This window comes from Hemitrygon akajei, chromosome 10, assembly GCF_048418815.1.
Source record: "Hemitrygon akajei chromosome 10, sHemAka1.3, whole genome shotgun sequence".
NCBI lineage: Eukaryota > Metazoa > Chordata > Chondrichthyes > Myliobatiformes > Dasyatidae > Hemitrygon > Hemitrygon akajei.
This window is the reverse complement of record NC_133133.1, coordinates 149613239-149626607: the sequence shown is the minus strand read 5'-3', so window position 1 is coordinate 149626607 and position 13369 is coordinate 149613239. Positions and strand designations below refer to the sequence as shown.

Below are 13369 nucleotides of genomic sequence, written 5' to 3'. Positions count from 1 at the left end.
GACCAGAGGTGGAGAGGGTCAGTAAATTTAATTTCCTGGATGTCACCATATCAGAGGACCTGTCCTGGACACAACACATAAATATAATTGCAAAGAAAGCACAACAGTGCCTCTATTTCCTCAGGGGTCTGCCGAGATTCAGCATGTCATCAAAAGCCTTGGCAAACTTCTATAGATGTGGGGTGGAAAGTGTGCTGACCGGCTGCATTATGGCCTCGTATGGGAACTCTAATGCTTTTGAGCAAAAAAAAATCCTACAAAATCCTACATCACGGGGTACAGCCCTCCCAATCATTGAGCACATCTACATGAAACGTTGCTGTGGAAAAGCATCACCCATCAAAGATCCCCACCACCCAGGCTCTGCTCTCTTCTCGCTGCTGCCATCAGGTAGAAGATACAAATGCCTCAGGACTCGCACCACCAGACTTGAGAATAGTTACTACCCCTCAACCATCAGGCTCTTGAACAAAAGGGGATAAGTACACTCACTCTATTTCTTGTGTTCCCACAACTGATGGTTTCACTTGAAGGAATCATTATCTTGTTTTTTCATGCTCTTTCATAGTTGTTATTTATTGCTATTTATTTCTATTTGGAGTTGTACAGTTTGTTGTTCATTGATCCTGTTTGGTTACTTTATCTATAGATTTGCTCATTTACAGCCACAGGAAAAAGAATCTCAGGGTTGGACATGGTGACATGTACGTACTCTGATAATAAATTTTACTTTGAGTTTCTGTTGCTGCTTCATAACTGCAGTGGCCCAGTCCAAACCTGACCTGTGTGAACTTTACACACTCTCCAAGACTGTGTCAGTGTCCTTCCACATTACAAAGACCCACTGATGAACTAATTGGTCACCGTAAATCATTATGCTCCCTGGTACTACAAGCTCCAAACAAGGAGTAGGTGGGCACATGAGATGCAGGGATGCAGGAAATATGAGGGAGAATGGTTTGGATACAATTGCTCTTTTGGGAGTTGGCATTAACCAAATGGGCTGAAAGGCCTCTTTTGGCAGAGAAAATATCATTACATTTTTGAATACAGTATTACTATCTTTCTGCTCTGCCAACTCATTCTTTCATGGACATTCTGGGAGGCCAATGCCAGCATGAGGGTCAGAATTCCCTTGAATAAACTTAGCAGAAACCTGCAGTTTCTGATCCCTGCTACTCACTATACCCATGTAAATAAGACAGCTTGGACTAAAATTAAACATCACCAGATTTTTGCCCTCAAAGCCTCTATCCTTATTTATCTTCCACCATTAGGCCAGCTGGTGGCACAGTGGCTACAGTGCAGGACTTCGAGACTTGGAGGACTTCCAGAGTTCAAATCCGGCCGGCTGCCTTGCATGCTCTCCATCCGTGCCTGGGTTGAGTGTTGAGCTTGCAACTTGACCTCGTAAAAAAAAACCCGGAGAGGGATGGCCTCCACTAGGTTTCAGATGCCCAAAACACACCATATGATGAGGCACCCCGACGATGACTCCACCAGCTAAGGGCACACGCACGCAATCAAATACCCTAGTAATACCGGTTTGCATTCCCACCAACATAAAATGTAAACGTAGAAGATAAATTACAGAGTCCAGATTTTAATCCTTGGGATTAACAATATGTACCGTCAGCCCTCCTTATCTGCGGGGGATCGGACCCCCCCCGCAGATACCAAAAAATGCAGATGCTCAAGTCCCTTATTTAACATGTCTCAGTGCGGTGGACTTTAGGACCTGGCGCAGCTCTGAAGCTGCAGTGTTTCTGTTCACAAAAATAATCATGATCACGACTGAAAACAAATTGGAAGTAATAAAGCGATCGGAAAGAGGTGAAATGCCATTGGTCATTGGAAAAGCGTTAGAAGACTAGTCGGTCAACGATCGGAACAATTTTAATGGAGAATCTGAAAGGCCCTGCCCCGATGAAAGCTACAATTATTACTAAGCAACGCAGTGGTTTAATTATTTAAATATGTGTGTTTCTTAAGTGTTTTATATGCATAGAAAGGTAAAATATATACTATATACTAAGACAAACGTTTTATTAACTGAGGCTACATAACACCGGATGTACCTGTTCCGACTTCAAATCCAACTTAAAGACTGACTCAGGAACGGAACTCGTTCATAACCCAGCGATTGCCTGTACTTTTAAATCATCTCTAGATTACTTATAATACCATATACAATGTAAATGCCATGTAAATAGTTGTTATACTGTATTGTTTAGGGAAAAATGACAAGAAAAAGTAGTCTGTACATGCTCAAATAACGAGTGCTGGAGAGAGAACTTCCGGGTTTTCCTGATTCGCGGTTGGTTGAATCCGCGCATGCGGAACCCGCAGATAAGGAGGGCCGACTGTACTATACAGTGGAGCTAATAATTCTTCCCTTAATCAAGATTCACTGAATCTTCTCATCACTGAAGAGCAAGTGACAAATCAGACAATAACATTAATTTTTTAAAAAGCCTTTTATTTCAGAATTCATAATTACAATTTCTACAATTTCATAGAAATCATCATCCCTTCATTCATCCCAGCATTGTTAAAGATCATTCTACATTTTACAGATACAGTTTAAAAACATATTCTACAGTTAAAAGGGCTTCCCCTGGAAAGGGCTTTGAACAGAAGAATTCCAATAACACAGTTTTTCCAGGCTCCCAGATAATTTAAGTACCCAAAATGTATTTGAAAAGTACCAAACTTCCTCATAACCTATATACATAGAAAAATAAATTCTGCTGAGTTTTGTGAGCTTTATACAAAACTCATAATTGAGGTACTTGGTTACTAACACAGTGCAGCAAAAAATGCTTGTATATCCTGCAGGTTCAATCAAGTATAAATATAGCCGTGCAAGTAATTTGTATCAAAAGTTTTAAGTCACTTCTTTAAAGAAAAAAGAGAAGACATGAGATATCTTGTGCAGTAAAAGAGTCTGCCTCAAATTGTAAAAATAAGCAGCTGGATGAACTCAATGGGTTAAGTAGGAGTACTGTACAGTATCTGTGGAGGCAACGGAGGCACCAAGTGCTGGGTCTCAGTCTGAAACGTTGATCATCTCACTTTCTCCACAGATGCACTTAACAGCTGAGTTCTTTCAGCAGTTTTCTGTATGCTACTGATTCCTGCAAAATGGAGTCACTTCTGTCTCCGTATCACTGAATCAACCCAGCAACTTTTCTGTCAGAAATATATTTTGCATTATCCTTCACAAAGAAATCAGAAAAATCCCAAGATCGTAGTATATGATTCCACTGTTTGAATTAAATCCCTTCATTGCAATTATATGTATTTACTTAAAATTACTTTTAAAAATGAGGCTTAAATACGAACATATCACTTGGTTGTAAAGCACAACAATTCCAAGAAACTAAGGCATTAGTGTAGTCCTGCTGTCAGCACTATGCAATCATAAACTATACTGCCTTCATTAAACATGTATGCAGATTTAAACTCTTCAAAACGTTAAAAGGTGGAAACTTTAGTAAATAATATTTCTGTTGGGACCAAGCATGAAAGCTAGGAAAAATAACTGGCAAGGAATTGCATATGACATCTTTTCGGTGGTGGGCTAAAACGGCATTGATCGGAACACTGTGCGGGTCCCAATAGGAGCACTGAAAATTCCAACATTCAACAAAGGGCAACAGCCCCTAAAAGACAAACTCCCCACTGCACCCCACCCACACGATGGGCTCCATGAAAGAGGAAGATGCAGGGAAGAGCTCTCCGATTCATAGTGAGCCTGTGAACCATTACCAAGACCTAAATGCTGACAAACCTACCACAGTTAACAGAAGAGGAGCCTGACAGGAGGCAGTGGAAATCACACTTGCCAGGAGTGAAAATACACCCCCTCCCCCAGCACAACGGGGCAGAGCTGCAACAAGAATCATGGGCTCACAGCGTACATCAAGGAGAATGCCTCTGGATTATAAATACTAACTCTCATACTGAAACATGCAAGACCTACCCAAACCAATGCCACTCACCTGCTTCCTAAATGCACCCCCCCCCCCACTAACCCCAGCATAAATATCAAGGTTATAAATGTAGAATAATAACATTGCTTTTCACTCTACACTTTAGCTGCTCTACCTAGGCAAAGCCTGCTAAAGATAAGATGGAGCCACATGAACGGGAAGAGCTCACTCTCAAGCACAGTGCCCAACCAGGAAGGAGGGACAGGGGTCCCTTCCTTGTGTGCAAGAGGCCCAGAAACCCACCAGAGCAAAAAATGTAAGAAATCCGTCCGGTATGCTCTCTAGCCATTATGCTGGTAAAATGTATGCTCCTTTATGGCCACTGCTCCCTTTCAACACAGCTGCTTTGGTCACGGCTTACACGTCCAGCAGGAGACACAAGAGGCTGCTTGTGCTGGGATATATTGTTCAACTCACTGAGTTCCTCCAGCAGCTGTTTTCCGGACACGTGTGCGTCAGTTTATCTGCAGGATGTGATAAGGGTTCTCAAAGGGGGCCGACCCTTCTCTTTCCTCGAATGCTGCCTGACTCTCCGATTTTATTGATAACGAGGAGTGCCTCGGTTTTGCTTCGCACAGTGTGAGCCAGTAATGAGAGGAGCAGCGGCAGCAAAGTAAGTAGTGAAAGAGGAGGAGGAGGAGGATGCATCTCATCCTGCAGCACCTCGATGATATCCAGTTCCTTACATCAGGAGCAGCACTAATGGGCCACGACTCAGGAGGAGGAGTCGTCCTAGTGAATCAGTGTGCCGGGTTAGCAGAGCAGAAATGTATCTGTACCACACTAGAGTATTCAGATTAGGATTATGATATGGGAGTTTTATGTGAGACGGCAGGGACAGATGCACAAGGCGCTTGGCATGAATATAGTCACCTGGAACAAATGCCAGCGGTGACAAGGAGTATACAGGAGTTCACCTCCATGCTTTTGCAGAGAGTCAGACTTCCAGCTGCTGCAAGTTGAAAAAGATGGTGCAGCCAACACATCATTATCTCCCGAAAGGTCAAATACTGTTTGAGCAAGCTCAGCTCTTACTGAAGGGTGCTGCAAAAATTGTCTAGAGTTCCAATGCTCTGTTGCATACAAATATGATATAACGAAAACTGTTTCTATACCCATAACCATGCACAGGGCTGACCTCCGAATCCATGTCAACTCTCAGCTCTTCCCCACTGGCAGTAAAGATTTCAAATGTCAGTCTCTGGAGGAAGAATTCCTAACTCATACATTAAAAGATATGAAAATGAAAGCACAACGATGCCCAGACTTTTCTTTGATGCTCCACGTGCAGACTAGATGTCACAAGTCAAAATCAATTCCTTGCCTAGGACAGCAAGGAGAAAGTAATCACATAACTGGTGAGTAGAGTAAAACATGATTACGTTTTTCTGGAGCTTTCATCAATTCCAATGAACTGATTAAACACTTTCAACTGAACCGTGTAACTCAGGACAAGTTCAACAAGGGAGCTTTCACTATTGATTGAGAATGGACTTCAAAGGTTATGTTACATTTTCAAAGTGCCTCTGCATTCTGCAGAACAAACTGTAATGAGTATTATTCTCACATACAGTGACAAAACTTCGACCACCGACAGCCCAATAGCACCAAGGCTTTTGATCCATGGTAACACTAAGGAAGCATCATTGTATGCAGAACTCAGCAATGCTTCAAAATGATTACATCTTTCATCAGAAAATTCTTGTAAGCCCTCTGAGTATCAGGATCAGGGAATAGTTTCTCACTGTATGTCAACCTGGAAAGTTGCTTGTGTTGACAAATGAAGACCAATCAAGATCACTCAGGATTTTATGCCCTCCAAACATGGAATATGCAGATGTTTAAGGCAGAATAATGAACTAACTTGGCCAGTCTTTACAAGAATCTTCTCTGTATGAGGTACTGGTAAAGGTGTAGCCAGAAATTGCTTCATTCCTTTGTTGAGTGACATGATTCTCCTCATGAGGCACTTCATCCCACATAATGACTCTGAGCATTTTCATCCCCTTGTCAACAAAATTTTATCCAGCGTGTTTATACTTCTGATGCTTGGTCTCCTGGCAGACCTTCCTCATGCATGAAACGTGGTCTTCAGCTGGCCAGGTTACGTCGCATGCAGTAGTCTGCATATCTGCGAGGTGTATAATAAGGGAGTGAGTAACGACACTGACTTAGACAGTGGGATCTCTTCCTGAGAAGGCCAATGGTACTCCCCACTGATGTGCTGGTAGTACTTTGGGTCTTGACACAGCAATGCTCAGCTGTGATGGTCAGAGTATCGTCACCAAAGTAGTGATAGATCTGAAGGTAGTGTTATCAACTAAAGTTAACTGGCAAAAATGGACTCTAAGGACAAAGGAAGCATGGCACTGACCAGGAGAAAATCCTTGTCATCAACAACAACTACTTGATGATGAGGGAGCAGATGACATTTCTCTTCATTAAGGGTTCTGGGTTTTGAGAGGAGCAGTTCCAAGAATGTCCAGTTGATGGCAGCTTGCATTTTCCAGGGCTCATAACCTTGCTTTGGTCACTAGCAACACCTGTCTCTAAGCTCCCAAGCAACGCCTGTACTTTGGGAGGTGTGCAAACAGTTTCCAGTGACATTTGGAGTTGCCTAGTGGAATCTGCTGGTGTTAACACTGTAGCTCTTTAAATGACATCCAAATGAAGAACACAGTTAGTTGTTCTCCTTGTTTTTGAGAAAAATGCTAAACAATTGTTTTCTGGATCCGGGAGCTTCATTTTATGTCAGAAACAAAAAAGCATTTGAATGTGTTGCATGCACTGTTGATGTCCCTACATGTACATCTTTCACCTAGTAAATACAGAGAGCACCAAATTATATTACAGCCCAGAATAGCCTAGTACAATCTTACAACTGATGTAATGTCACCTCAAGGATTTATTCCAGGTCTCATCAAGTTTGGACTGCATAGCGCTGAAGGGAAAAGGTTAAGCAATTCAATTTCTAGGCACACATTCAATTTTACCAACTGGATTGCTAAAAAAAATTCTTTCAAATGAACACATCTTCCCTAGGTTAACTTAAATAACTATATCCACAAACTTCAGAAAATATAATAATTCCTTCCCAAAATTTGGTGGCTACACATAGGAAAGATTTAGCTTTCTCTTGAGCTTTGATAGCTTATAATTCCACCTAAAGGTGAAAGATCTAAAGTATTAGCAAATTATTAAATCTATGGGCTCTCATAAGCACCCAAGTATTTTACATTGGCCAAAGGGAAACTGTGCAGCCATGAATGTGATGATGCCACACAGTGGCTAATATCTGAGCACAGAAAGTTTCCATGTGTTACCTTTATTTGAGTCTAACGTGGCTTCACGCATCGTCTTCATGGAAAATCAACCAATTTGCTTTATTTTACCAGAGCATAACTCCATTCTGCGACCCTAACAGCAACATTGCATTGCTTTGAATAAAACAAAATAGAAATCACATTTTTGGAATCTTTCACCACTTACAAATGAGTGTATTGAGAGAGGTCCTTTGCAAAATTTTCCGAAGCCGAGGATCAGAAAACTGTTGTTTAGTAGCCTGAGTGATGAGAGCAGCAAATGCAAGGTCTTCAGATACATTTTACATCGGATAGCACAAGAGGCTATACTTCACTTGTTTTTGGATAGGATAGTTCAATCCTCTGATTGGATAAAGTGCACATGAGCCAGACTTCTGACAGTCACTATTTTACGTCACTTTCATTTGTTTCCTATTCCACATGCCACGTTTGGAGTGGTAATAATGGAAGAAGTTTCTCATATACAATCTTTCCACTTCCAACCCAGCTTGGAAAATCCTACAAATAACAGAAAGTGAAGAATATCATGTAAAATCTGAAAAACAAAACAATTCCTACCTTTTTATTTGGGAAATATTTTTGATGAATAAAAGTGTCAAATACTTATAGAAAAATAATAGACATACTGACGGGAGCAAGTAATTGGGCAGCACGACAAAATTTCAATCAAGGTTTAGTTTACCGACGACAAAATGGTTTTTATATATTATTAATCTGAACACATTCAGATCATATCCTTTTCTAAAATGGACACAGCCCTGATAATAAAACATAGCAATAAACTAGAACCTAATATATAAAAAATAAAGTTGTGAAACAAGTTGGGGTCCAAAGGACAAAAAAAAAATCAGCTCATGTTTCCCCCTCTGACGTCAAGTAATAATCATGGAAAGAAGGAATTTTTTAATATAGCACATTTCCACTTGATGGAATGGAAATATTTATTGCTTTTTTCAATGGTTTAATGAAAAAGATCAAGTATGCAGTCTTAACAGATTTAACTTTTAACTGACCCGTTTTGCGTTGGAGACAATTTGTTATCTGCACCCTATATCCAGATGGTATAACGCAATCAACTTATATCATTAATCGATCATTTTAGCAGTGTTGCTAAAAATGTTCATGTGCCGACAGTGAGGAGATTAGCTAAGGCAACTCTTCCAAGCAACGAGCCTATCTTTGCGCTGCCTTGTACTTTTATTTTTCCCGTCTATTCCATCATTAAACAAGATCATGGCAGAGATGCTACTCAACTATATTTTCTAGTCTTAGCCCCAAAGTATCTTTTGCTAATGTAAACCTTAACAATTACTCAATTAAAATAAACTAGCCCAGCTTTTAGTACTATTTGTGAAAGAGAGTTCCATTGTTTATTTTGCCTATAAATTTGTGTACTAATGTTTATTTCTTTTAACATCCTAACCATATAACCATATAACAATTACAGCATGGAAACAGGCCATCTCGGCCCTTCTAGTCCGTGCTGAACGCTTACTCTCACCTAGTCTCACTGACTTGCATTCAGCCCATAACCCTCCATTCCTTTCCTGTCCATATACCTATTCAATTTTGCTTTAAATGACAATACCGAACTACCGCTACCACTTCTACTGGAAGCTCATTCCACACAGCTAACATTCTCTGAGTAAAGAAATTCCCCCTCATGTTACCCTTAAACTTTTGCCCCAAAGTCTCAACTCATGTCCTCTCTTGTTTGAATCTCCCCTACTCTCAATGGAAAAAGCCTATCCACGTCAACTCTATCTATCCCCCTCATAATTTTAAATACCTCTATCAAGTCCCCCACAACCTTCTAAGCTCCAAAGAATAAAGACCTAACTTGTTCAATCTTTCTCTGTAACTTAGTTGTTGAAACCCAGGTAACATTCTAGTAAATCTTGTCTGTACTCTCTCTATTTTGTTGACATCTTTCCTATAATTCAGTGACCAGAACTGTACACAATACTCCAAATTCGGCCTTACCAATGCCTTGTACAATTTTAACATTACATCCCAACTCCTATACTCAATACTCTGATTTATAAAGGCCAACATACCAAAAGCTTTCTTCACCACCCTATCCACATGAGATTCCACCTTCAGGGAACTATGCACTATTATTCCTAGATCACTCTGTTCTACTGCATTCTTCAATGCCCTACCATTTACCATGTATGTCCTATTTGGATTATTCCTACCAAAATGTAGCACCTCACACTTATCATCATTAAACTCCATCTGCCATCGCTCATCCCATTCTTCTAACTGGCCTAAATCTCTCTGCAAACTTTGAAAACCTACTTCATTATCCACAATGCCACCTACCTTAGTGTCATCTGCATACTTACTAATCCAATTTACCACCCCATCATCCAGATCATTAATGTATATGACAAACAACATTGGACCCAGTACTGATCCCTGAGGCACACTACTAGTCACCAGCCTCCAACCTGACAAACAGTTATCCACCACTACTCTCTGGCATCTCCCATCCAGCCACTGTTGAATCTATTTTACTACTTCAATATTAATACCTAACGATTGAACCTTCCTAACTAACCTTCCATGCGGAACCTTGTCAAAGGCCTTACTGAAGTCCAAATAGACAACATCCACTGCTTTACCCTCAACTTTCCTCGTAACCTCTTCAAAAAATTCAATAAGATTTATCAAACATGACCTTCCACGCACAAATCCATGTTGACTGTTCCTAATCAGACCCTGTCTATCCAGAGTCTTAGAGATATACCATCTCTAAGAATACTTTCCATTAATTTACCCACCACTGACGTCAAACTGACAGGCCTATAATTGCTAGGTGTACTCTTAGAACCCTTTTTAAACAATGGAACCACATGAGCAATATGCCAATCCTCCAGCACCATCCCGGTTTCTAATGACACTTGAAATATTTGTCAGAGCCCCTGCTATTTCTACACTAACCTCCCTCAAGGCCCTAGGGAATATCCTGTCAGGATCCAGAGATTTATCCACTTTTATATTCCTTAAAAGCGCCAGTACTTCCTCCTCTTTAATCGTCATAGTTTCAATAACTTCCCTACTTGTTTCCCTTACCTTACACAATTCCATATCTTTCTCCTTAGTGAATACCAAAGAAATTGTTCAAAATCTCCCCCATCTCTTTCGGCTCCACACATAGCTGTCCACTCTGATTCTCTAAGGGAACCAATTTTATCCCTCACTATCCTTTTGCTATTAATATAACTGTAGAAACCCTTTGGATTTATTTTCACCCTACTTGCCAAAGCAACCTCGTATCTTCTTTTAGCTTTTCTAATTTCTTTCTTAAGATTCTTCTTACATTCTTTATATTCCTCGAGCACCTCATTTACTCCATGCTGCCTATATTTATTGTAGATATCTCTTTTTCCTAACCAAGTTTCCAATATCCCTTGAAAACCATGGCTCTCTCAAACTTTTAACCTTTCCTTTCAACCTAACAGGAACATAAAGATTCTGTACCCTCAAAATTTCACCTTTAAATGTCCACTATTTCTCTATTACATCCTTCCTATAAAATAAATTGTCCCAATCCACTCCTTCTAAATCCTTTCGCATCGCCTCAAAGTTAGCCTTTCTCCAATCAAAAATCTCAACCCTGGGTCCAGTCCTATCCTTCTCCATAATTATATTGAAACTAATGGCATTGTGATCACTGGACCCGAAGTGCTCCCCAACACATACCTCCGTCACCTGACCTATCTCATTCCCTAACAGGAGATCCAACACTGCCCCTTCTCTAGTTGATACCTCTATGTATTGCTGCAAAAACCTATCCTGCACACATTTTACAAACTCCAAACCATCCATCCGTTTTACAGTATGGACTTCCCAGTCTATGTGTGGAAAATTAAAATCAAAATCTCTCACAATCACAACCTTGTGCTTACTACAAATATCTGCTATCTCCTTGCAAATTTGCTCCTCATTAGGCGGTCTATAATACACCCCTCTAAGTGTTACTACACCTTTCCCATTCCTCAATTCCACCCAAATAGCCTCCCTAGACGAGCCCTCTAATCTATCCTGCCAGAGCACCGCTGCAATATTTTCTCTGACAAGCAACACAACACCTCCCCCTCTTGTCCCTCCGATTCTATCACACCTGAAGCAACGAAATCCAAGAATACTTAGTTGCCAATCACACCCCTCCTGCAACCATGTTTCACTAATATCTACAACATCATACTTCCAGGTATCAATCCATGCTCTAAGCTCATCCACCTTTCTTACAATGCTCCTAGCATTAAAATAAATGCATTTAAGAAATTCTCCACCTCTTCCTCTCTGTTTATCTCTAACAGTACAAAGAACTTTACTGTCTTCTTTTTCTTCCTTCTCCCATACATCTGTTCCTACACCCTGGTTCCCCTCCCCCCTCATATCTAGTTTAAATCCACTGGAGCCTCTCTAGCAAACCTACCTACAAGAATATTTGTCCCCCTCCAGTTCAGATGTAAACCATCCCACTGGAACAGGTCCCACCTTCCCTGGAAAACTGCCCAATAATCTATAAATCTGAAGACCTCCCTCCTGCACCATGTCTTCAGCCACGTGTTGATCTGCACTATCTTATTATTTCTAAACCCACCTGCACGTGGCACTGGTAGCAATGCTGAGATTGCTATCCTGGAGGTCCTGTCCTTAAACTTGGCACCTAGCTCCCTGAACTCACCTTTCAGGACCTCCTCACTCTTCCTACCCACGTCATTGGTCCCTACATGGACCACGACATCAGGCTGCTCACCCTCCCTCTTGAGAATACTGAGAACTCGATCGGAGATATCGCTGACCCTGGCACCAGGGAGGCAACAGACCATCCGGGATTCTCGATCTCTTCCACAGAACCTCCTATCTGTCCCCCTATCGAATCCCCTATCACTACTGCTCTCCTCTTTTCCCTCCTTCCCTTCTGAGCTGAGGGTCCAGTCTCAGTGCCAGAGACGCAACCACTGCAACTTGTCCCTGGTAGGTCGTCCCCACCAACAGTATCCAAAACGGTATACTTATTGTTGATGGGAATGGCCACAGGGGTACTCTGCTCTTTCTGTCTATTCCCCTTCCCTCTCCTGACAGTCACCCACCTACCTGTCTCCTGACTCCTAGGGGTGACTATCTCCCTGAAACTCCTGTCTATTTCTGCCTCTGCCTCCCGAATGATCCGAAATTCATCCAGCTCCAGCTCCAGTTCCCTAACACGGTTTGTCAAGAGCTGCAGCTGGATGCACCTTTTGCAGGTGTAGTCATCAGGGAAAGTCACCCTGACTTTCCACATACTGCAAACGGAGCACCCGACTGCCCTAACTGCTGCCTCCATTACCTACTCCTAAACTAATTAGATTAATTAAAGGAGATTACCCGGCCTTACCTCACCTGGAGTGAAGCTGGTGCTCAGCCTCTGCTTGCTATTTAAATTCTCCCGCTGCCTCACGGGCCGACTTTCACGCGCTTGCGCAGTTGTGCCCCGTTCAAACCTCGCCTCTGCCTGTTCTCGCCAAAGCCTGATTGATCCAAAGCCAACCCACTCTGCCTCAGTCCACTCCTACGATGGCCGCTATGACGATGCTGAACATGCTTCTTCCAGCTGAACTACTTTCTAATTTATTTTCTTTAATATTTTGAGGAAATGAAAACAAATCACACCTAAAATCTTTTAATTTGCAGGGAAGAAAGCCATGATTATGTAAAATGGCAAAAGGGATGGAAAGATAAATTTTAAATTGCTTTAATGATGTCCACCTTTGTGAGTACTTAGCAAGTTTTATTCAATCTATTACCTGTCCAGTAGTTCCCAGTCTTCTCCTCCCCAGCGGTCTCGAAATTCCTTTGTATTCATCCCTCCAATCTTGTCAAGATCTGATTTGTAGATTCCAAGCAAGCCAAAGCCATTCACTTCCCAGTATCCTGGAGGTTTCCATTGAATCAAAATTTATTTGTCTCTGCAACATTGCCACTAAACTAAGTTTATTTTTGTATTTTATATAAGTAAAAAAAGCAGAAATTCATAGACAGGAGGATTAACCTACA

General features: G+C 41.3%; 1 protein-coding gene across 1 annotated transcript in view; it reads right to left on the bottom strand.

The window, feature by feature from the left end:
• Positions 1 to 2462: 2462 nt before the first annotated feature.
• The window catches only part of b4galnt3b (beta-1,4-N-acetyl-galactosaminyl transferase 3b), a 168048-nt gene continuing 157141 nt past the window's right edge, over positions 2463 to 13369 (bottom strand). The window contains exons 18-19 of the mRNA XM_073059369.1: positions 13120 to 13246; positions 2463 to 7816 (exon numbers count right to left, since the gene is read on the bottom strand). Of these exons, the coding sequence (XP_072915470.1) occupies positions 7708 to 7816; positions 13120 to 13246 (236 nt within the window). The 3' untranslated portion in view covers positions 2463 to 7707. The remainder of the gene's footprint in view (positions 7817 to 13119; positions 13247 to 13369) is intronic.